At 37.9% G+C, this 24,811-nt stretch overlaps 1 protein-coding gene and 1 non-coding gene across 28 annotated transcripts in view; both read right to left on the reverse strand.

Moving 5' to 3' along the window:
• Positions 1-22,491: 22,491 nt before the first annotated feature.
• CLASP2 (cytoplasmic linker associated protein 2) overlaps positions 22,492-24,811 on the reverse strand; it is a 196,939-nt gene continuing 194,619 nt past the window's right edge. For all 27 annotated transcript variants that reach the window (XM_069475479.1, XM_069475475.1, XM_069475478.1 and 24 more), the window contains one exon: positions 22,492-23,340. In XM_069475479.1, coding sequence (XP_069331580.1) covers positions 23,254-23,340 — 87 coding nt within the window. In that variant the 3' untranslated portion in view covers positions 22,492-23,253. The remainder of the gene's footprint in view (positions 23,341-24,811) is intronic.
• LOC138388796 (U6 spliceosomal RNA) lies at positions 24,186-24,292 on the reverse strand. Its single transcript, XR_011234283.1, has one exon. It is a non-coding gene; the product is annotated as a U6 spliceosomal RNA (small nuclear RNA).

Consider the following 24,811-nt stretch of genomic DNA (forward strand, 5'->3'; position numbering starts at 1 on the left):
AGTTTCCTGCCTTAGGTTTAAGTCTATTATCTATCATGAATGAATTTTTATGAGTGGTGAGAGATGGGGATCCTGTTTCAGTCTTCTTCATGTGGCTACCCAGTTTTCCCAACATCATATACTGAATAGGGATTCTTTTCCCCAGTGTATGTTTTTGTCTGCTTTGTCAAAGATCAGATGGCAATATGAAGATGGTTTTATATTTGGATTCTCTGTTCTTATCTATTGGTCTTTGTCTCTGTTCTTGTGCTAGTACCATGCTGTTTTCTGGTAAAGTGATGCCTCCCAATTTGTTCTTTTTGCTTAGGGTTGTTTTGCCTATATGGGGTCTTTTATGTTTCCATATGAAACATAAAATTATTTTTTTCTAGATCTGTGAAAAGTGAGGTTAGTATCTTACTGGGAATTGCATTGAATCTGTAAGTCACTTTGGGTAGTATAGACATTTTAACAATGCTCATTCTGCCAATCCATGAACATGATATTTTTTTCCATTTCTTTATGTCCTCTGTGATTTTCTTCCTCAGTGTTTCATAGTTCTCCTTGTAGAGGTATTTCACTTCCTTGGTTAAATATATTCTTAGGTATTTTATTTTCTTTGTTGCTATTGTGAAAGGTATTGAGTCTTTGATTTGATTCTCAGCTTGACTGTTGTTGGCATATAGGAATGCTACCGATTTGTGTACATTGATTTTGTAAGCTGAGACTTTGCTGAATTTATTTATCAAGTCCAGGAGTCTCTTGGCAGAATCTTTGGGGTTTCTAGATATAAGATCATATCATCAGCAAAGAGCGATGATTTGACCTCTTCTTTCCCCATTTGGATACCCTTGATTTCCTTTTCTTGCCTGATTGCTTTGGCTAGGACTTCCAGCACTATGTTGAATAGAAGTGGTAATAGTCGGCAACCTTGTCTGGTTCCATTTCTAGTGGGAATGCTCTCAATTTTTCCCCATTCAATATGATGTTGGCTGTGGCTTTGTGTATATGGCTTTTATAATTTTGAGGTATTTTCCATTTATGCCTATTTTGTTAAGAGTTCTTATCATAAAAGGGTGCTAAATTTTGTCAAATGCTTTTTCTGCAACTATTGAGAGGATCATATGGTTTTGTTTTTCTTCTAGTCATGTGGTGGATCACATATATAGATTTACATGTGTTGAACCATCCTTGCACCTCTGAGATGAAGCCTACCTGGTCATGGTGGATTATTTTTTTGATGTGTAGCTGAATTCAGTTTGCTAGGATTTTACTGAGAATTTTTGCACCTATATTCATAAAGGATGTTGGTCTGCAGTTTTCTTTTATTGTTGTTGTTGTGTCTTTTCCTGGCTTTGATTTCAAGACAATATTGGCTTCATAGAATGAGTTGGGAGGATTCCTTCCTTCTCAATGTTATTAAATAATTGCTGCAGTATAGGTACCAATTCTTCTTTGTAGGCGTGGTAAAATTCGGCTGTGAAACCATCTGGTCTGGGACTTTTTTTTTTCTTGAGACAGAGTCTCGCTTGGTTGCCCTGAGTAGAGTTCAGTGGCATCATCGTAGCTCACTGCAACTTCAAACTCCTGGGCTCAAGCAATGCTCCTTCTTCAGCCTCCTGAGTAGCTGGAACTACAGGCATGCACCATGATGCCCAGCTAATTTTTGTATTCTCAGTAGAGACAGGGTCTCATTGTTGCTCAGGCTCATCTTGAACTCTTGAGCTCAAGAAATCCTCCCATCTTGGCCTCCCAGAGTGCTAGGATTACAGGTGTGAGCCACTGCACCCACTATCCCCTCTGGGCTTCCACTAATCTTCTCCCCAATGCATTTTAGGTTTTTAGTGACACTCACTTTGAAGCCCTTCCAGCTTAGCTTCCACTGCCCGGCCCTAAAGCCACCAATTTTAAGTTTTTGTTATGGCAACACCTCAATTCCAGGTATCAAAACCTGTTGCTATTATCTACTATTATATAACGAATCACTCTAAAACTTAGGGGCTTAAAACAATAACAATAATATTATTGTTATTTTCCATGGTTCTAGGGGTTGACTGGGATCACCTGAACAAATCTCACCCAGGGTCTCATGCAATTGCAGTTGCAGCTAGACAGTGTCTGGGGCTGCAGTCATTGCAAAGGCTTCTGAATCCATGTGTCTGGTGTTTGATGCCAGCTGTCAGCTGGGACCTCAGCTGGAGTACTTTGATGTGTCCCGTGCATGTGGCCTCACCTTCCTCAAAGTGTGGCTACTAGGTTCAAAGAGAGACAGGAAGTGGAAGCAGTGGAAGTTTTTTAAGGCCTGTGCCTAGAAACCATCACAGCATGACTTCTGCCACATTGTAGTGTTTGAGTAGCGAGAAAGCCAGTTATAACAGAAGGAACATAGATTTCACTTCTTCATGGGAGAATTACCAAAGAATGTTAGGGCCATGTTTTCAAACTGCCACCACCACGACAAATATAGCGAAAAAACCAAAAACCAAAACCAAAAGAACATAAAGGGGGATACATGGACTCAGAGTGCTTATTGATTCTTGAATTGTTAGGATAGAGGATGAAAATAAAGTTTAATAGTAGGTTTTGATGAGACAAGGAGACATGTTGTATTTTCTGGGATAATAAGGAATTGAAAAAGGAGGTATAATTTTACAAACTAACAAAAAGGAGAGCAATGAATAATAAGAAAAAAAATGTCCAAACAATCCAGATGAAGGCAAGAATACAAAGAAAAAGGCAACAAATGCAGTTAGACAAATACAAAGTACATAAAAAGATGGCATATTTAAACCAAATATATAAATAATTACATTAACTTACAAAGCTTCTAGAGATTTTATAGTTTTAGTGTTTATGTTTCAGTCTCTGACACATTTCTATTTAGTTTCTTTGTGAGGGCTCATGACTGTAATCACAGCACTTTGGGAGGCTGAGGTGGGAGGATTGCTTGAAGGCAGGAGTTTGAGACCAGCTTAGGCAACACAGCAAGACCCGTCTCTACAGAAAATTAAAACAAAAACAAAAACAATATTAGCCAGGCGTGGTGGCATGTGCCTGTAGTCCTAGCTGCTCCTGAGGCTGAGGCGGGAGGATCACTTAAGCCTGGGAGTTGGAGGGTGTGGTGAGCTACAGTCACACCACTGCACTCCAGTCTGGGCTGTTGAGTGACACCTTATCTCCAAAAAAATAAAAATTAAAAATTTCTTTGTGGTGGGAGGTAAGGATCAAGATGATTTTTTGTTTCCACGTAGATATCCAGTTGCTCCAGCACCATTTGTTAAAAAGATGATTCTTTCTACCGTTGAATTACTTCCATCACTTTGTGGAAAGTCAATTGACCATATATGCTTGGGGCTATTTCTGGTCTCTTTATTGCATTCCATTGATCTTGTTTATCCTTACACCAATACCACACTAGGTTCATTGCTGTTGTGTTTAAGTAAATCTTGAAATCAAATGCTGTAATATTCCACAGTTATTCTACGTTCTTTACACACACATGTGAATTTTAGAATCAGCTTATAAATTGCTGCCAAAAAATCTGCTGGAATTTTGACTAGGATTGCTTTGACTCTATAGATCAGTTTGGGAGAACTGACATCTTAATAACAATGAGTCCTCTACTCCATGAACATGGCATATCTAATCCTTTATTTAGATCATCTTTCATTTCTCTTAGCAATGGTCTGTAGTTTTCAGTGTATAGGTTTTACACAGCTTTTGTTAGACTTATTCTTAAATATCTCATGTTTTTATGCTATTATAAATGGTATTTTTATTTCAATTTCCAATTCTCTTGTTGCTAACATGTAGCAATACAATTGATTTTATCTCACGGTTTCTGTCAGTCAGGAATTTGGGAGCAGCTTAGCTGGATTGTTCTGGCCCAGGGTCTCTTGGGAGTTTACAGTCAAGATGTCAGCTGCTGTCATCTGAAGCCTTGACTGGGGCAGGAGGGCCCACTTCTTTGCTCACTTACCTGACTGTTGGCCAGAGGTCTCAGTGTCTCAACATGGGGGGCCGCAGTGCTGCTTGAGTATCCACAAAACATGGCAACTGGCATCCCCCAGAATAAGTAAACCGAGAGAGAAAAGAACAGCAGTGCCTTTTATGACCTGCTTTCCAAAGTCACACACCATCTCTTCCACTTTATTTCTGTGTTTTTTTTTTTTTCCCAGCTTAGACTTTTTATTAAAATGATCATTTAAATTACAACAGTCCCCCAGAGTAGAAAAGAGCCTTCCACGGTCTGGCCCTGACAGGAGGTGGGACTCAGGCCCCACAGGACGAGGCGCCGTTTGACACCTCTGACAGCTTTGAACACGGATGGAGCTTCCCGGAAAGCCCACGAGGGCTGCCGCGGCCCCAGGCGACCGGGAAGGGCTGTCTCTCGCCCACGCGGCCCCTCCCGGGCTGCCAGGCCCCAGCCTGTCAGCGAGGAACACTTTGCCACCCTCCCGGTTGTCAGCCTCTGGACTTTTATTTCTGTTTGATAGAAGCAAGGTGCTCAGTCCAGTCCATTCAAGAAAAGGGGAATCAGGCTCCATCTCTGGCAGAAGGAGTGTTGAAGAACGTGTGGACATGTTGTTACCCAACACAGCATGTTCATCATTATCACTTAATAGTTTTTTGACAGCTCTGAACAATACAATTAGACCAGAAAAAGAAATTAAAGATATAAAAACGAGAACAGAGCAGTTAAAATGATCACTGTTGGTAAGAGTGTATGTCCGCATATCTGGAAATCTCATGGAGATCAAGTAAGAATTCGGTAATAGAGTGGCATACACAGTTTATATAAATCAGTAGTTTTAGAGAAATAAACAGGCTTGAAAGTATAATGGAAGAAAAGAATCAATTTGTAAGAGGATTAAAAACAGGAAATACTTAAGAACTAATCTCATATGAAGTATAAAATATTATGCCAGGAAAATTTTTAAATTCTCAAACACAAAAATACATTGAACATTATAATACTGGTAGTTTTCCTGAAGCCAACCAATAAATTTAATATGATTCCAATACAAATACTAACAGAATTTTTTTTTTTTTTCAGTTTAGAGATAGGAGCTTGCTCTGTTGCATAGGCTGGAGTGCAGTGGTGCGAAAATAGCTCACTGCAGCCTCCAACTCCTGGGCTCAAGGGGTTCTCCCACCTCAGCTTCCTGAGTAGATGGAAGTACAGGTGCACATTGCCACAGCTGGCTGAGAATTTTTTTTAATTGGGCAAACTGATATTAAGATTCATATTGAGAAGTAAATAAGCAAAAATAAGCCAAGAAAAACATTTTTAAATTAAGATATGAAAACATTATAAAACCTAAATATTTAGAGTGTGTATTGGTGAGTGAATATGTGAGTAAGGGGAGAGAATGAAAAGTCTAGGAACAGATTGATGTACGTATAGAAATTTATTATGGCATTATAACTGCGATAAAGCTATTGTGCAATAAAAACTAGCATCTCAAATCAATGAGGGAAAATAGACTATTCAATAAGTGGTTTGGGTATCAACCTTTAACCATCTGAAAAACTTCATATCAAAATACATTCCAGGTGGCTCAGTGCTTTTCTTTTCAAAAATGTTTAAAAGGATAAAAGGACAAAAATCATAAAATACCAGAATAAAATATGGGACAATAATTTTAGAAACTGAGAGAGAAGACTTTGGTTAACTATGACACAAAATCTAGGAATCTTAAGGAAGATATTGATACATTTGACTACATAAAAATTTTAATTTCTTCATAGCAAACACCAGCATTACCGAAATCAAAAGAGAACAGAAAAAAAAATCCCTGACATCTTTTTGAGATACACCCACACAGAAACTTTCATTGCAAAGAGCAAGTAAATTGAGGGGCTGCCGCTTGCAGGACAATCTACAACCTCACCACTAGACTTTTATGTTGCCAGTAATGCTGAAGATTAGCTGCATCTGAAGAACACTCTGTTCTTGCTATTTTGCAAAATTGTGAAAGATGCTGATACAGCCCTCAACAGAAAGGCTGCTAATAGCCATGGTCAATGATCCCGTAACTACCATTTCCTCCCAATTAGCTGTTTCCCCGGGGATCAGACAGAGGAATAACTGCTCTCCTTACAGAGCCTTGGTCCAGTTAGTACTTAGTTACAGCTAATGAACAGGAACATACAGCTAATAAACAGGAAGAAAGAGCTTTTCATGGAGGAAATCAGGTTTTTTAGAAATGTTTACATTTGACTGCTGAGATTAAAAAGCATTACCTGTTTGGACTTCTGCACAGCGAATCCATTTTTCTCAAGAAAAATTAATAAGAAGTGGTATGGTTTTCAAATGCTGACAGGTAGCAGACATGCTTCCTGTGTGATGGGTCTTTGGTTGCCTAACAGTTCTAAAATATGCATCATTTCAAATTCTCTCTTTGTTAAGAGGTCCTTGGGGTAGCCAGTATACTGGTGGACATGCCAAGATTTTGGAAAAGCCAATGTGAAACTATCCATTGAGCCAGCGTGTCAGTTAACTTTTGCTGAGTAACCAACCACCTCAGAATTTAGTGACAAGAAAACCATTTATTTAGCTCTTGGTTCTGTGAGTCAGAAATTTAGGTGGGCTCAGTTGGGCAATTCTTTTGAACTCAGCCACGCTTCCTCATGCATCCATAGTCAGCTGTGGGTTGGCTCTGTTGGTCTTGGCTGGCTCTCTCATGTGTCTGGGGTTTGGCTGGGATGACCGTGCTGACTTGGTGGGTGCTGGACTGCGTGGTCTCTCATCCTCCAGCAGACTGGCCCTGGCTTGTTCTCATGATGGTTACATGGGTTCAAGAGAGTTAGAGGGCGTAAGACCTCAGCCCAGAACTGGAACATCATCACCTCTGTCAAATTCTCTTGGCCAATAAGACCAGCCCAGATCCAAGGGATGCAGAAACAGACTTTACCTCCTGATGAGAGGAGATGCAAAGTCACATTGCAAAAATGATGTGGATGTAAATGCTTACAAGGAGTAAGGATACTTTTTGTCTGATGGTTCTTGAAATGCTTCACCATGATAAAAATGTGCAGATTTCAGATTCTCTTTGTTAAGAGAAATGAGGGAGAGAATGGGAAATTGTGGCCATTTCTGTAAACAGTATGCCACAACTGGGTAGGTAGGAAGATGTTTGGAATGCCTCAAGTCAACTGAATATAAAACTAGCAAAATTTGTTCCTGGAACACTTAACAAATATGTTCATTCTGGGGGTTTGTGGATAATGATGCCTTAGGTGGGATTTGATAAAAGTCCCTTTGTCTTTAAAATGAGAATGTTACCTTCCTGGTTCTGTACATTGATTGGGAGAGTGCCCTGTAACCGGATTTCGAGAACTGGAACTATGTCAAAAAGAACATAGGGCCAGGTGGCTCACGCCTATAATCCTAGCACTTTGGGAGGCCGAGGTGGGAGGATCACTTGAGGTGAAGAGTGGTGACACATGGCTGTAGTCCCAGCTACTTGGGAGTATAAGGCGGGAGGATCGCTTAAGCCCAGGAGTTTCAGGTAGCTGTGAACGATGATGCCAGTGCACTCTAGTCGCAGGGAACAGAGCGAGATCTTGTCTCAAAGGAAAAAAAAAAAAGAATATGGACATCACACAGACTACATAACCACAAATAAGAGCCAGGGGCTCTTTTCAATATGAGATAGTCATTAGACTCTGTAGCCAGATTCCCTAGATTAGAATTCCAGCTCTGTTAATTATTAGGGTGTGATCTAGGACTAGTTACACAAACTCTCTTTACCTCAGTTTCTTCATCCGTAAAACAGAGATGATAGGATGTCTCCCTCATGGGGCTGTGGTGAGGATTAAGTAAATTAATGAATGGAGTTCTTTTAGAACTTTGCCTGGTCCACAGTAAGCATTCAATGAGTGTTTGCTGTTGTACGTAAGCCATGAAGAACTTTTGGCCCTTGACCTATCTCATCAACAACCACTATGCCCTACACAAGCAGGCAACTCAAGGGCACACCCCCATCTGCCAGTGCCCTTGCTGTCACTACCATGTCAACGGTGTTTTGACTATGTCTTAAAAAGCACCAAGGGATGAAATGTTATTTGACCATATGCAAATGTAGACAGTCTACAGCATACAGTGATCCACTGAGACACCCCTGCCACGTGGCAGCGTCATGGGTGTTTTACTCAGTGATTACTGACTGAGAGAATTTCACTATAGAGACCTGTAAACTGGTTCTCCGTGTGCATCCAAATGCCCTTTGTCTCGCTCGAGGAAAACAAAACAAATAAGTGTTTTTACTCCTAAGCACATTTAATATAAAATTATGCTTCTCCAAAATCTTTCTTATTTTTTCCTCCAACTATGTATTTAAAAATTATAAAAACCAACAGAAGTGCTAAAAGAATAGAAAAATAATCACCTTTGGTCATATATTGTATTTGACTACTGTTATTATTTTGTTACAATTGTTGCTCTTTATTTATCTACTTATATTTGTTTAACCATGTGAATTTTTATTTTAATTTAATTTTATTTTTTGAGACAGAGTCTCACTCTGTTGCCCAGGCTAGAGTACAAAGGCATTATCCTAGCTCACAGCAAAAACTCCTGGGCTCAAGTAATCCTCCTGCCTCAGCCTCCTGAGTAGCCAGGACTAGAGGTGTTCGCCACCACACCTGGCTAATTTTTTTTGTTTGTTTCTATTTTTTGTTGCTCGGCTAATTTTTTCTATTTTTAGTAAGAAACGGGGTCTCATTCTTGCTCAGGCTGGTAGCCCTGTGAAATTAAGTTGCAGATTCATAATATTTCATGCCTAAATACTTCAAAATGTATTCTAAGAACAAAGAAATTCTCCTTCGTAATGGTAATATTATTATTACATCCAAGAAATTTAATAATTCAATTAAATAAATCCTATAGTATTATTAAATATTCAATTCATATCCAGTTCTTCCCATTTGCCCCTAAAATGTTTATTGTAGTTGTCTTTCTAAAAATATAGAATCCAATGTCACAATTGCATTTGTTTTTTTAGTCTCTTTGGTCTCCTTTAATTTAGGATAGTTCCTCCCATCTTTTTTTTAATAATACATTTTTTTAAAGAACAGTTTAGATTTACAGAAAAATTGAGAAAATAGTACAGAGAATTCTTATATGACCCACATCCCATTTCTCTTATTATGAGCATGTTACATTAGTAAGGTACATTTGTCACAATTAATTAATTAGTATTGATATATCTTATTAATTAGAAGCTCATAGTGTGCTCAGATTTCCGTAGTTTTTACTTACTGTCGTTTTCTCTCAGGACCCCCTTGAGGATGCCTTGTGACATTTTGGTGGTTGTGGTTCCTTAGGCCTCTCTTTGACTGTGACGGGTTCTCAGGCTCGCCTTGTTTTTGATGGCCTTGACAGTTTGGAGGAATACTGCTCAGCTGTGTTGTAGGATGCCCCTGTATTGGAATTCATCTGTTTTCCTCATGATTAGACTCATGTTATGGGTTTTCAGAAAGCACAGGGGTAAACAGTCACTTTCTCACATACAGGTCCACAGTATCAATGTGATTATCAGCATCAAGAGTGACCTTGATCACCCGGCTGAGTTAGTGTTTGTCAGGTTTCTCCACTTTTATTTCTGATATTGATAATTTTTGTCTTCGCTCTATTTTTTTCTTGGTTAGCTTGGCTAGAGGTTTGACCCTTTCAAAGAGCCAGGTTTTGGTTTTATTGATTTTTCTCTACTGTTTTCTATTTTCAAATTCATTGATTTTTATTATTTCTTCTGCTGGCTTTAGGCTTATTTTGCTCTTCTTCCTGTAGTTTCCTGAGGTGTAAGCTTAGATTATTGATTTTGGATTTTTTTTCTTTTTCTTTTTTCCCCCCTGTGGCTCCTGAGAACTGCCAGGAGTGGACCCAGATCCCCTAGATATTTTTTATAATGTGCACATCTAATGCTCTTATTTTGCAGGTAAAGAATACATGTTCACATTTCTTAGGGACACATCAACTCTCTGGTTCGGTGTCCTTGTTTAGTCTGCAGGGACTATGATCACTTCATAATTCATTGTTTCACTACACTGAAGAAATCATGCTGATTAAACTGGTGAACTAGGCTGGGTGCAGTGGCTCCTACATGTAGTCCCAGCACTTTGGAGGCTGAGGTGGGAGGATTGCTTGAGCCCAGGGGTTTGAAATCAGCCTGGACAACACAGTGAGACCCTGCCTCTACAAAAAAATTTTTTTTTTTTTTAATTAGGGCAGGAGGATCCCTTGAACCCAGGAGTTTGAGTTTACAGTGAACTATGATCATGCCGCTGCACTCTAGCCTGGGCAACAGAACAAGATCCTATCTCAAAAACAAACAAACAAACAAACAAACAGAAACAAACAAACTAGTGAACAACAAGCAGATGCCTTTTAGATAAATTTTGACAGAGCATGGGAGATAAATATTGATATGTAAAACGTTAAAATTTTAGTATTATTAGATTAAGTAGTGCTTAACTCTTCTCTTGTACTTCATTTTAAAAATGAGTTTAAACAAGAAATTGTGATTCTGGAAAGCAATGTGTAGGCTGAAGCTTTTTAGGTAATCTGTGAGTCTTAGTCTGTGTGGGCTACTATAACAAAATACTATAAGCTAGGTAGCTTATAAACAAAGAAATTTATTTCTCACAGTTCTGGAGGCTGGGAAGCCCAAGCTCAAGGTGCCAGCAGAGTCAGCGTCCGGTGAGGGCCTTCTTTCTGGTTCATGGATGGCATTTCTCACTGAATCCTTACATGGTGGAAGGGGCAGGGCAGCTCTCTGAGGCCACTTTTATAAGGGCATTAATCCCATTCATGAGGGCTCTGCCCTCATGACCTAATCATCTCCCAATGGCTCCACCTCCTAATTCTATCACATTAGCGATTATGTTTCAACGTATGAATTTTGGGGAGACATAAATACTCAGATAATAACACCATGGTAGACTTAGCTCATGGACAATTGGACCATCAAGCAAGGATAGATTTATTTTCAACTCAGGGTTTCACAAGGAGTCACACTGTGGCATATGTCCACACATCTTATTGGACTGGAAGTACCTTTCTTGGAAAGACAACTTTCATGTTAGAAGTATTGCAGAGCAGAATCTTAGTACTTAGATGTCTCAGAACTGTGTGCCAGGCACTGGTGTACAAAGGTATGAAAGAAAAATCTCAGTCAAGTTAGGTGGTGAGTACCTGTCAAAATGTTATTTCAGATTTGATACCAAGGGAATCAGAATAAACTTCTCAAACATGTTTGGCTTCTCAAAGATCTTCACTCTTAGTGTTCATTCCCTTATGTCCATTGACAGGTCTCTACCCCAAATCTCCTTGTCCTCTATCTTTAGAGTTGCCATATTTAGCAAATAAAAATACAAGACATTCAGTTGGATTTGACAAATAGTTCTCACCACTGAATTTTTGTAATTTATTTTTTAAAAAAGCTGAATACAGGACTTTTAGTGTATCCTAAGTCAGCATAGGACACAGAACAAAATCATTACATAGAGGACAGGTCTTGTATATACAGAATGCCTGGCAACACTACTTACACTCTAATATTTTTGCTCATATTACCCTTCACTACTGCCCATGAGTATATATATAATCTCAGGCTACTTTTCTTTCCCCACAAAGTGGGTGAACGGGTACACCACCTGAAGTTCTACCCATAGGGAGGACTTGTCACACCACTACATTCAAGGCCACTCCTGATAAGAATGTAGTGTGTATCACAAGCTAAGATGAAGTGTCCGTAAACCAAGCTTGGGTGTTTTCCTCTTCCTGCAGCTGGCTGCACAGGACCTCCATGTGGCTGTCGGCATGAGCTGACCGGGAAGGGCCTCACAGCTGGGGGCTGTGTGATGGCCACACTCCCTGCAGCTGGGCAGCAAGCCCTTCCTTCTTCTGTCCTAACTTCTCCCAGACTTATTTTCTCCTCTTTAAACCAAAAATGTACTGAAAACTATGGAATAGAGATATCTGGGAAGGAAGAGGAGAAGCAGTATCTAGACGCTAACAAACACCGTATTATTCTATTTCACTAGTGTGTGTCTTTCTGGATCCATAAGTACTTTCCTTGAATATCTATCTGCTGTATGTTTTCTTTCAAGAGAAGCACGAACAAATGAAACACTCAAAAAAGTTGTCTTAGATAAAATGCTAACCACAAAAGTAAATTGGGCATGGACTCGTCAAGCAAAATAAATCCATTTGGTAAAATAAACAGGAATTTTATCCAAATGATAGGTCATGACAGACCAAAACCATCCTTTGTTTGTCTTTATCCCTACTTGTAGTGCTTGTTTCCTCCTCTTCTTTTTTTTTTTTTTTTGAGACAGAGTCTCGCTTTGCTGCCCAGGGCGTCAGCCTAGCTCACAGCAACCTCAAACTCCTGGGCTTAAGGGATCCTTCTGCCTCAGCCTCCCGAGTAGTTGGGACTACAGGCATGTGCCACCATGCCCGGCTAATTTTTTCTATATATATTTTAGTTGGCCAGATGATTTCTTTCTATTTTTTAGTAGAGACGAGGTCTCGCTCTTGCTCAGGCTGATCTCGAACTCCTGACCTCAAGCGATCCACCCGCCTCGGCCTCCCAGAGTGCTAGGATTACAGGCGTGAGCCACCACGCCCGGCCTGTTTCCTCCTCTTCTTGAATGTAACTAATCTTCATTCTCCAGGTTCCTTTGTAGTTTTGTGTGGTCACGTGACTGAGTTCTGACCAAAGGAACATAGGTTAAGAATGACGTAACTACTTCCAGGCTCTGCCATTTCAAGTCTCTCATGAGACCCTTTGGGTTCTTTTATTCCTAATCTGTCATCCAGATGCAAAAGTTCCCTTGGGGGGTCTCCGCTCTGGAGTCCAAGCAATCATGTAGCCATAGCAGAAGGCATTTGGATTCCTGGGTGACTGCATAGAGCAGCACCCGCGGTCTCTACCACTAGTTATCTGCCTTGGACTGAGTATCACCCTTGCTGTCTCACACCTCAGAGATGTAGGAATTATTTGTTACAGCAGTACTTCAGGTGGGATGCTCAAGCAATTCTGCCTCAGCCTCCCGAGTAGGTGGGACTACAGGCACACACCACCACACCTGGCTAATTTTTCTAGTTTTTGTAAAGATGGGGCCTCCCTGTTGCTCAGATTGGTCTCTAACTGCTGGCCTCAGTGATCCTTCTGCTTCAGCCTCCCAGAGTGCTAGGATTACAGATGTGATCACTGCGCCGGGCCAGAAGAATATATTTTATTGGTAACTTGAGTCAGGATAGTTGGTATTTCACCACGATATAACATACAATTTCATGACCAGAGGCTGTGTGATCTTGGGGATGCAGTACTGGAATACCAAGTATTGCAGTTAATAGAGTTGTACATAGATTTCCCATGAAAATTTGTAATGGAAAAAAAAAAAATAGTTGCTGACTAGAAAACATTCAAGGTGGAGTCTATAAACTGCTTGACAATTGCTAAAATAAAAAGATTTTGAAATCAAAGTGCCATGCAATATTAAAAAAAAAATCAATGTTGTTTATCATAAACAATACCTCTAGATCAGTGCTTCTTAAACTTTAATATACATATATGTCACCTGGGAATCTTGTTAAAAATGCAGATTTCTTATTCAGCTGGTCTGAGGTAAGGCCTGGTTTTCTGCATTATTGAGTTTCTGGGTGATGCTGTTGCTGCTGGTCCACAGAATAGCAAGATGTTACATTGATATTACAGCCAGAAGTTTCAAAGGTAATACTTTTTCTCTTGTAGAAAGGTTTTAAAAGCTGAAAATCTAAAGCAAGAATTAATCTGGCCAGATTGTGCCATCATGGGTCACTGATGTGGGAAGGGGTTTTCTGAACTGAAATAGCACTTTCCTTTGACAAACATCATGCAGTGAAGACCGACACTTGTGATGTATAAATGCTGGCTTAAACGTGAAGGCAGGGCAAAAGGCAGCCTGTGGAAAGTAGACTGAGGAGTGCGAGGGACCAAGGAAGCAGAGGAAAAGGATAGGACGTTCACTTAATTTTTTGTAGAGGTAAAGCTTTCATAAACACAAATACATATTTACATAAATGAAATTATATCTCACATGTCAAATACTCGTTCTTCTCTCTTCCTCTGCATCTCCCTTCATATTCCATGTTTGCAATCTTGAATGTATCCTTGCATTTTTCTCCAACTTTAAAATCATATATCATTTTCACATGCATTAGTTTTTTAGATAGTTTTTGCCATCATTAACAGTACACATATGGAAGTGCTGATGTAATTTATCTATTTTTAAAGAAAATCAAAGTGGTAAAAGTATGTAGCTTAAAACATTTACTAATACTATTAATATTAGGTTTATAACAAAACAGCAGTCCCCTGCCCCAATCTTCTGTCTCATGAGATTGCTACTTTCCAAAAGCAGCCACTTTCAGCCCTTAGCAATTTCATCGGTATTTGGTTCTAGATAGTATCTATTGGCTTTTTACAATGGAAGGTAAGGATTTGACTCTCTACATACCTCCTGCCTCGTCATAACTATAGCAACTTTTTGGTTAAGTCAACTTTCATTATTATTGTCATGTATTTTTAAATATTAGTCACAGATAAGGATTAGTATATTACGATACCGACTTTGCTTTTCATTCGCTTCGTTTTCAAGTTACCTACATTAATTCACTTCCCAAATCTGAGAAAAATCCCCTCTCAATGTATCCACTCATCAAATGTTATAAATCTCCCTCTTTCTCTCTTTCCATTGGAGGTATTCTCTCGGGAGCCGACTGTGCTTGATTCCCCTCTGGGCTGGCTACTCCTCTTTAGAGCTGTTGTATGATGTCTTCCTGAGAATTATCTTGAAAATCAGTCCAAGTGGGAAGACAGGTAGAGCAAAAAGAGGGAGATAATTGGTGGAGGATGATGTAATCCAAAGGATCAGTAGTCTCAGTGAGAGGGTAGGGCTGGAGCATTGGGAATTGGAGGAGGGGGAGCAGCAACCAGGCAGCTCTTGCTGCCCTGAGCAGTCCTACTTTAGGCTATTCAACATCTATCCCCAAGACAAATGTCACTGGGGTTGGATTATGAGATCTCGTTTTATTAATACTCCCAGTACAAAAGAGGACACAGAAACCACATCCTCCTCTTTAACTACTATAAATATTATTTTTACTGATTTTGAGTACTTCCCTAGGTTAGACGTGTATTTTTAGAAACTCAATCATTTTATGCACCAGTTATTCAAAAGCAATTTTGAAATGCCATAGGATATTTTTAAGGCCTTAAGGGCAATCATATTCACAAAGGGGGGAAAACCTTAACACTGTTCATGTAGAATAACTAGAGCATTTATAGCACAGCGATTAAGTTTTGTTTCTCTGGCCTCAGTCTGGGTGTAAAATCTGTCTACACAGCTGATGGGCTGTAAGACTTAGGGCAAATCAATTAAATTTTAGGTCTCAGTCTCTTCTGTAAATTGAGGATGATGATAGTAATAATACTTACCTTAAGGACTGGAACTAAAAAAAGTAATGCCTCTAAAGTGCTTAGCACAAAACCTGACACATTAGGAAAAAACAATTAGTATAGGAATTTATTACATATTTTCATGCTGAAATACACAGCGGCAAGAGTCTGAATGTGAAGAGTCATAGGACAATTTTATTATTCTTAGGAGATCTGGATATTCTAAATGCTCACTGAATTAATTCATTCCTGTATTCATTTATAAAGCAATTATTAAGCACTTACTATGTTCCAAGTATTGTGCACAGTGCTGGAAACACATAACCAGTAAAAAAAAAAAATAAATAAAAGCCTGTGCAGCATTACTCACAATGGCCAAGAGGTGGAAGCAACCCAAATGTCCATCTCTGGATGATAAAGAGAATGTGGTATATACATACAATGGGATTATTATGCAGCCTTGAAAAAGAAGGAAATCCTTCACATGCTACAACATGGATGAACCTTTGAAGACATTATGGTAAGTGAAGTAAGCCAGTTGCAAAATGACAAATACTGTATCATTCTACTCATATCTAGCATCTAACATGGTAAAAAGTCATAGAAATACAAAGTAGAAAGGTGGTTGCCAAGGGCTGGATGTAGGGAGAAAGAGGAATTAGTGTTTAATGGGTACAGCATTTCAATTTTGCAAGATGAAAAAGTTCTAGAGATCTTTTGCACAATAATATAAATTTACTTTACACTACTGAACTTTACACTTAAAAATGGTTAAGATGGCAAATTTTATGTTATGTGTTTTTTTCCCAAAATAAAAAAAATTAAAGCCGCAATTAGAAAATGAAATGCTGGGTTTATGATCATTAAAGTGAAGCAGTTCAGGTCCAGGGCTGGGGAAATAACTGAGCTCAAAGTAAGACAGCAGGCCGGCCGCGGTGGCTCACGCCTGTAATCCTAGCACTCTGGGAGGCCAACGCAGGAGGATCGCTGGAGGTCAGGAGTTCAAGACCAGCCTGAGCAAGAGCGAGACCTCGTCTCTACTAAAAATAGAAAGAAATTATCTGGCCAACTAAAAATATATACAGAAAAAAATTAGCCAGGCATGATGGCACATGCCTGAGTCCCAGCTACCCAGGAGGCTGAGGCAGAAGGATTGCTTAAGCCCAGGAGTTTGAGGTTGCTGTGAGCTAGGCTGACGCCATGATACTCACTCTAGCCTGGGCAACAAAGCGAGACTCTGTCTCAAAAAACAAAAACAAACAAACAAACAAAAAAACAAACCAAAAAAACCCCCCAAAAACAAACAAACAATCAAAAAAACAAAGTAAGACAGCAGCAGCCAGGTAGGTCAGTTGGATGGCTACTGCCACTACGACTATCGTCCTGAAGGTCATCACTTGTAGAGTATCAGGCTATGCCCAAGAGACAGGCATTCTTTCATCTAGACCTCACAACAATCTTATGTGATAAGTGCTATTGTTTTTGCAGTTCTGTAGATGAAGAATTTGAAGCTTTGAGAGCTTAAGTAACTTTCCCGAGTGGTGGAAATACTGACTTGTACTTGAGCCGTTCTACACATAACCTGTTCCCTTAACCACTCTGCTACTGTACCTCTCTCGGGGAAGTGAGGAAGTTTGTAGGCTGGATGCCACGTCCTCGGTGCTAGAGCAGAAGGAGAGGGTGATGGCAAGAGGTAGAGGGTGGTAGATCTACCTGTGGTATGAATCTTAAAGGAGGTAGGGTTTAGACAAAATGAGTCTGGTTTTATGTGCCAAATTTAGAAAAACAAAAGGAGTGAGATTGACATCAGGAACAAAGTGAGCAGAGAGAAAGTGAGAGATGAAGCAAACGTGGAAATTTCACAATTCCTGTGGGCAAGCACTCAACACAGCTGCTTTTTTAAGGAGTTGCTTCAATTTGTCTACTTTGTTCATATGTGTGTATAAACTTATCTATATCTTCTATATATTATCTATCTCAACATCTTTATATAATATATATTATATAATCATTCATAGTAATTGGGGTGAACAGGGTCTAATCATCTTTTACAGTTATTTTATTATTTTTAATTGTGGTAAAATACACATAAAATTTACCATCTTAATTATTTTTAGGTGCTCAGGTCAGCGGTATTAAGTGCATTCACTGTGTTGTGCAGCCATCACCACTATCCATCTCCAGAACTCTTTTCATCATCTCAAACTGAAACTCTATACCCATTAAATAATAACTCCCCATTTCTGCTTCCCCCCAGCCCTTGGCAACCACCATTCTATTTTCTGTTTCTATGACTTTGACTCTCCAAGGAACCTCATATGAGTATAATCATATAACAGTTAAAGACCATCCAGTGTTTAATGCTGGCCAGCCAACCCCAAGGGCCTCCTCTGGGTCTCCAGGCCCCCCGCACTGCGGCTGATCTGCCTGGAGTAAACCTCACTGTAAGGAAATTCTCTCAACTCTGGAGCTAGACATCAGTTTTTTGAAATAAAAATCACCATTTCTTTTATGAGATAAAAATTTGAGGGACTAACCTAGCATTACACAGAAACTTCAGCATGGAATCATTTGTAGGAGAAAATGAACAGTGACACTTTGGGTTGAGTTTGTGTTGAATGTTTGGCATGTTGAGTTCATGATGTATTAAACAATGAGAAAATTTATCCTAAAATCAATCTACTAGACGTGAACTCTGGATTGTTCTCCTATTAGTGCAAAAAACTGGTTCAGTGCTCTTTAAAATTTTTTCCTTATGCTTTTTTTTGAAATGAGGTCTTGCTATATCACTCAGGCTGGTCTCAAATTCCTGGGCTCAAGAAACCCTCCCTCCTCAGCCTCCTGAGTTGCTGGGGCTACAGGTGTGTGCCATTGCATCTGGCTGATTCAGCGCTTTTAACTTGGGATGTATTACCACAAAGGAGTTGGCTTTGGGAACTCCTTGGTTTTAAGGCAAAGTTTCTCAACCTGCGCATTACTGACACTGGAGGCTGGATGGTTCTTTGTTGTGGGGGGCTGTCCTGTGTATTGTACGATACTTAGCAGCATCGTTGGCCCGTATGCACTAGATGCTAGTAGCCCCCCTGCATCCAAGTTGTGATAACCAAAAATATCTCTGGATATTGCCAAATGTCCTCCGGTGGGCAAAAACTGCCCCCAGTTGAGAACCACTGGTTTAGGAGGATGGAGATGAAAAGCAAGTTTCTTCCTTTACTGAAGTAATCTAACTCTGATTTTAAGTCTCTACTCTCATTTAAACTTTGATAAAAATTAATGTTGTAAATTTGGCTTTACACTAAAACTAACAAAACTGATTGAAGAAATCTCTTCTTATACTCACTTCCTATAAATATTTATACTTTCTTAAGGGAAAAAAATGAGTCTGGTGTTAACATTGAATGAATACAGGGAGATGAGGACTCCACCTGGAGCATGCTGGTTAGGATGGTTTGCAAAGAGCAGCATCCCTGGGCACCTTCCAGCCCCTCTTGTACCACTCTCATTTCTGAGGTCACATTAATGCATTTCTCCCATCACCAGATCCACAACTATGTATTTACAGCATACAGATTTTAGGGGTGTTAGGTGCACAGCAGGTGCTCAAATATTAGTATTTAGTAACTGAATAAAGGACATCAGAACCTGGTTAGTGGAGGCCAGTATGTAAAAAAAAAATGGAGACTAAAACACCTTACACTTCTTAAGTTTTCAGACTGTGTAAAATTGAAGTGTTTGTGATATTAATTCTAATCATTATTTTTTCTTCTTAAGTCTCCAGTGGACTTAGTTATCTTAGACTACATTAGTATTATAGAATACATATCTTAGAATATCTATTACTTCATCATGGGTCATTCCTCCACTGATATCCCATGTTCTAGCCAAACCACACTATGTAATGATGGCCAGTTGTGGGGGACACAAGGTGGTGTGTTCAGGTTGAAAAAGGAAATTCAACAGTGTAACTTTACAAGAGAAGAAAAACTTTTAAAATACAAGCCATTAAAAGAAAGGCTATATCCAAATTTTCTTGGTTGCAAGGATGCAACAGATTTTTTTGTTGCTGTTGTTGCAGATATTTTTAAGGGGTAGAAGAGTATGTGAGACTTTTTTACATTTATGAAAATAAATGATTGGTTAAAAAAGTTTGTGACATGCCCTAATGCTTCTTGCTATTTCATACATCACTGCCTTGTTACTTTTACTCCCCTCTGCTTTCCCCACTCTATACTCCCCAATGCATTTCAGACACATTGGGCCTTTAGGCTAAGTTTAAGCATCACCTCTTCTTCTAGAAAGACTTCCACGATTACACCTTGCATGCTCTCTTCCCTGGCCCCGAGCTCCCATCATAGTACCCTTTGTTTCTTTCATAACACTAACCACACTGTATTATAATTGTTTGCTTTACTCTGTCTCCTTGAAAGGAGGTACTCAGATATCTGTTGATTGGTAAATTAGAAATACTGAAAATCTGGTATATATAAAGAAATCGTACTTTCCTGTTCTATTTTAGATTACTATTAAAAGAATAGTTAAACCTAGCTATTTAAGCAACTAGTGTATCTTAAAATAAAAAATGACTTTCTAAATTTAGCAATTTCATATTAAAACCACTAAAAATTGCCCAGTGTGAAATAATTGGAGGTTTGCCAAAGATGTAGGTATTTGTTATACGCATATTCAGTGATTTTGACAACCCAGGATTATGCTTTAAACATACAATGGAATACTTTGCTGCCACTAGAAGTTACCTTTTATAAGAAAGAATTAATACATTCAAAAATATTATTAAATATATGCATAGAAGAAACGAAGCATTCAAAATGTTTATCACTCTCGTGGTTAACCAAATTCAATGTTTCTGTACAGTTTTCAATATTAAACCAAACTCGCTATCATAAAGTGTTCTAAAAAATAGCAATACAGATTACCTCAAATAGTGATGGTAGAAGTAATTTTTTCTTTTTCAGCTTTTCATTATTTTCCAAATGTTCTATAATAAAGATGGACAACTTTTTTAACTGATATATTTTAATAGCTGAATTCTAGACCTTTCTTTTACAAAGCTGCAAAACTATACTAATTGCAATAAAATGAATGAATACAGGAAGCAGACAGAAAAGATTAAGTTTTAAAAAACCTCATTTATTTATTATTTATACTAATTCTCATTTCTATTTACTGTAAATGTTATTCTAAACCCACAATTACAAGCTACACTTGAATTTATAAATAGACCTGGCCAGATGGGAGAGTCCAGTCTTTTACTGTAAGACATAACTTGATGGTGAAAAGTCATTTTGACTTAAAGTTTGTAAGAATAAAATATGAAGGAACACAGCAAATTAACTCCAAATTTGAAGACTCAGGTTCAAACCAAATACAGATTTTGAAACCCAGAAGAAACAAACATGTTTTATAATCTGGAATTAATATGTTTTTAATTAGTTCAGAGCAATACAGTAAATGAATGACATTGATAATCAATTTGGGGGAGAAATGTGGGAGGAGAACATTAAAGCAGTAGTTTTTTGTGGCCATTTTTTAATAGCTGACATCTAAGTATGTTTCTGGAATGAACAAATTAAGGTATATTGCACATGGTGATTGAAATAATCAATAACTTTCTTAAAGTCTTACCAAATGAAATCATAGAATTTTAAACATGATTTTCTTTCATGTTTACATATATAAGCTTTCATTTAGACACATTACACTTTCCTGTTTTGTAGTTAATTCATTTCTTGAGTGCCTGTTGTTGCCAGGTGCTTGATCTAATTTTTCAGTTATTATTCAGCCTAAGTCACTCTACTTAGTTGTCAACAGTAAAGTAGCACCTGAAGCCACAGGTCAAAATTAAATCAATATTTTGATTCAAAATGATTACAAACATACCCAAAGGTCATGGTATATAAACTACTACTGAGAAGAGTTCAGTGTTTAAAATGACTTTTCTTCTTAAAGATAAGCTGTAATGTATACATGCATATATAGCTGTATACAATTGATTCTGGCTAATATTCCTGTTAACTCTTTTCTCCTCAGACACACATATAAAATTCATAAGAACACCATTGATACAAGACCTTCTAAAGTTAAACACACACACACATACATACACACACACAGCCTAGCTATAAGTGACTCTTACACAGTGAGACAGAAAAATTGATATACATTTTTTCAAGTAATGTTATGTACAGTTTTATTGCCAGTATATGCACAACAGTAAGCATAGAACTATAAATACACAATGTAATTAACAGTAGAAAACAAAATTGTTACAGGTAAGAGGGAGAGGATTTAGAGAAACTATATTTTCCTGCTGCTAGAACAGAAACAAAGGGGAAAGCCTATGACAAATCATCCTTTCAGTACTCTTGTCTTAAATTCTTTACATACATTTCTACATTTTTTCAATTAAACAAAGAAAGTACAGATAACTCTGTAACAATAGCAAACTGCTTCCCTAATAGCTATTTGCCTTTCCAATCAAATTCACGTTATGTTAGGATTTAAAAAAAAAATAGTCAAGATGAGAAATCATTAGTATCCTGGTTCCAAATTATCTAATTTGGCCTTTCACCACAACTGGTAATTTCTGAAAGTTGGCTGCACATGAAAAGAACAGGTGTAGCAAAAAGGTGATTAAAAAAACTTGTTAAAAGCGAACAGAAAATCACCCTTTAAGTAGTTTCCCAAAAGACACTATAGGCAGCAGCTCAGTTAAAAGTATTAGGCCTGAAGAGGTAGAGAATTTGAGCCCATTATACAAAGATAGCCTTGGCACCATCTTCTCTCTCATCAGGATCAACGTTTTCAAGTAAGACAATTTCATGGTAAAAGGAAACCAGGTTCCACCATTTAAAGAAAAGGTGCTGGTCGACTTCCATGTCTCAATTAGTTTGTTTATTAAGTGAGAAACAGAAGACGGTCAAGGACACACATGCACTTGATTTTTTTTTGTCTGTTTCCATTATCAAGTTTATTCATAAGTGAATTTGACATTAATAAATACAAAAAAAGCATCATCACAACAAAGATAAACAAACCAAAAAAACCCTGCAATAAAACCTTCTATTTCAATAAGCATCGAGAAAAAAACAGGCAGATGATTTGGTGCAGCTTTCTTAAGGGATCATAGAAGGGACACGGTTTTAAATAAAGATGGCAAGATCAATAACCAACAAACAATATCAGTTTTACAGAACTGGCTGATTCTGTAACATATGTCTTTGAGGTCTTAAGATCACCCCAAAGAAGTTGCAACTAATGACATGTATCACCATCACACCAACAGAGTCCAGCTGAAGTTCAAATTAGTCCTGCTTTGTTTCACATCATTTCAATATTTCTAGCATAGGACATGATACGGAACAAAACTCAAAATAGCAATAAAAATATTATTCTGCAGTTGAATAAAGGCAAAAAAAATGTTTTAGACTGTTAAACTTTTAAAGCTTTAAGCATTCCTGTTTAACCAGCATTTTAAAAAATTTATACAATCATAACACTGGCAAAGGTTAATGGGAAGACAAAGAAGTACAAATGTGAAATGATGAATTAGATTAAAAATTACTTTGTATTGATCAATTGATGTTAATACTGCTTCTTCTTGAATTTGGAATAACTATCATAAAAGTTACATGCAGACTGAGGGTAGCCCTCTGTTACAGAAAATACAAAATGAAACAAAACAAAAAACTAAAACTGGGAAACAATGGTTAAGTTCCAAAAGATGTATTTGAGAATTTCCTTTCATTGATGAGGGTGGTCTGTCTGTCCTTTCTTTGAGAGACCTGGTTCACTTTGATGAGTTTCACTAACTTTGTCCAGAAACATCAGTAGTGGGATCAGCTCCTCCAGAACCTGTTTGTGCACGTTTGATGTAAAGATTCAGTAGCTTCATCTGCAGATTCAAGTCAAACAAATGTCATTTGAGCGAGCTGCTCTGAATTATGATAAGATGCTCATTAAAAAAAATTATATATATTGTGTGAGCTTTGAAAGACAGATTTTAGGCTGTGGGTTATTATAATGCCCAAGTTATTGTTGAGAATTACACAAAAATTTTTTAAGTCTTAGAGTTTGTTCATGACTGAGTATCCCGCCCGACTTTTTAAAAAACGTTGTAGTGATAAAATATAAAACACTACAGGATATTCAGAAAAAGAAGTCACCATTAAAGCAATAGTGACAAACATTTGAGCACTATGTGTTACATACTGTGCTTTACATTATCTCTTTATTTCCCCATTTTACAATTGAGGAAATCAAGATACAGAATGGTTAGGTTACTGCCTCAGGTCACAGGGGTGGGTAAGAAGTGGGCCCAGGCAACTGGGTTCCAGGACCCAAGATCTCAGACCACCATGCTACTGCCATTCTAACAAGAACGGTTTTGATTTCTGTCAGTTTGCATTCTTCATCAGTATGAGATTATGTTTTTATGAAGTTTGTAACCAATGCATATACAATTCTTTGTTCTACTTTTTTTTTTCATCTAATGTTGTTTAAAAATATTTTTTTCACCTACCTGTTGTCTCCCTATGTAGCAGTATTACTGGCGGCCTAGTATTCTGATAAAGTGCTGACTTTTAATTGTTTCTGAAGGTTTGCTTTTTTAATATTAACCCTTTGATCTAAGAGTTTTTAACCTGGTGTTCATGGGATTCAGGGGATCCCTGAACCCTGAATCCTACATCTAAAATTTTCCGTATATATTTAATTTTCTCTTTTTTAAATTTATTTATTTTTTTTAATTTCTTTTTTATGAATTTGCATGTCATCCTTGCGCAGGGGCCATGCTAATCTTCTCTGTATCGTTCCAATTTTAGTATATGTGCTATCAAAGCAAGCACTGTATTTAATTTTCTTGAGATTAGATTTTACCTAAATCTCAAAGTAGTCTGTAACCAAGAAAGGTTTAAGAATCACTGCTTTAATCTATAATTTGTATAGATACTTTAATGTAAGATGTGTACCCGAGCTCATTTTTCTTTGTGTGTATTTTTATTCTGCCTTTTTGCTATTAGAAAAATAAACTTGACCATAGTAATGACAATTATTAGAATTTTGGGAAACTATTTAAAGGAAGGTGAGTACTCCCTGCTAACTGGTTCATAAGCCATAATTCGACAATCATAGTTTATCCCCACCCTCTAGAACAAATTTCAAAGTTCTGGTGGTACCAATGAAATGAGGAAAGCAAGACTTACTTATTTTTTTAAGTCTTAAGGACTAACCAGAAATTTTTATTTTAATATACTAAGTAAAAGTCGCCATTAATTTTGATCATAATAGAAAGAGAAAAAAGAACAAATATTTGATTACCATAGTTCTTAAGGAGAAAATTTTTAAAATGTTCAAGTGTTCCATAT

The sequence above is a fragment of the Eulemur rufifrons genome, chromosome 7 (assembly GCF_041146395.1).
Source record: "Eulemur rufifrons isolate Redbay chromosome 7, OSU_ERuf_1, whole genome shotgun sequence".
Classification (NCBI taxonomy): Eukaryota; Metazoa; Chordata; class Mammalia; order Primates; family Lemuridae; genus Eulemur; species Eulemur rufifrons.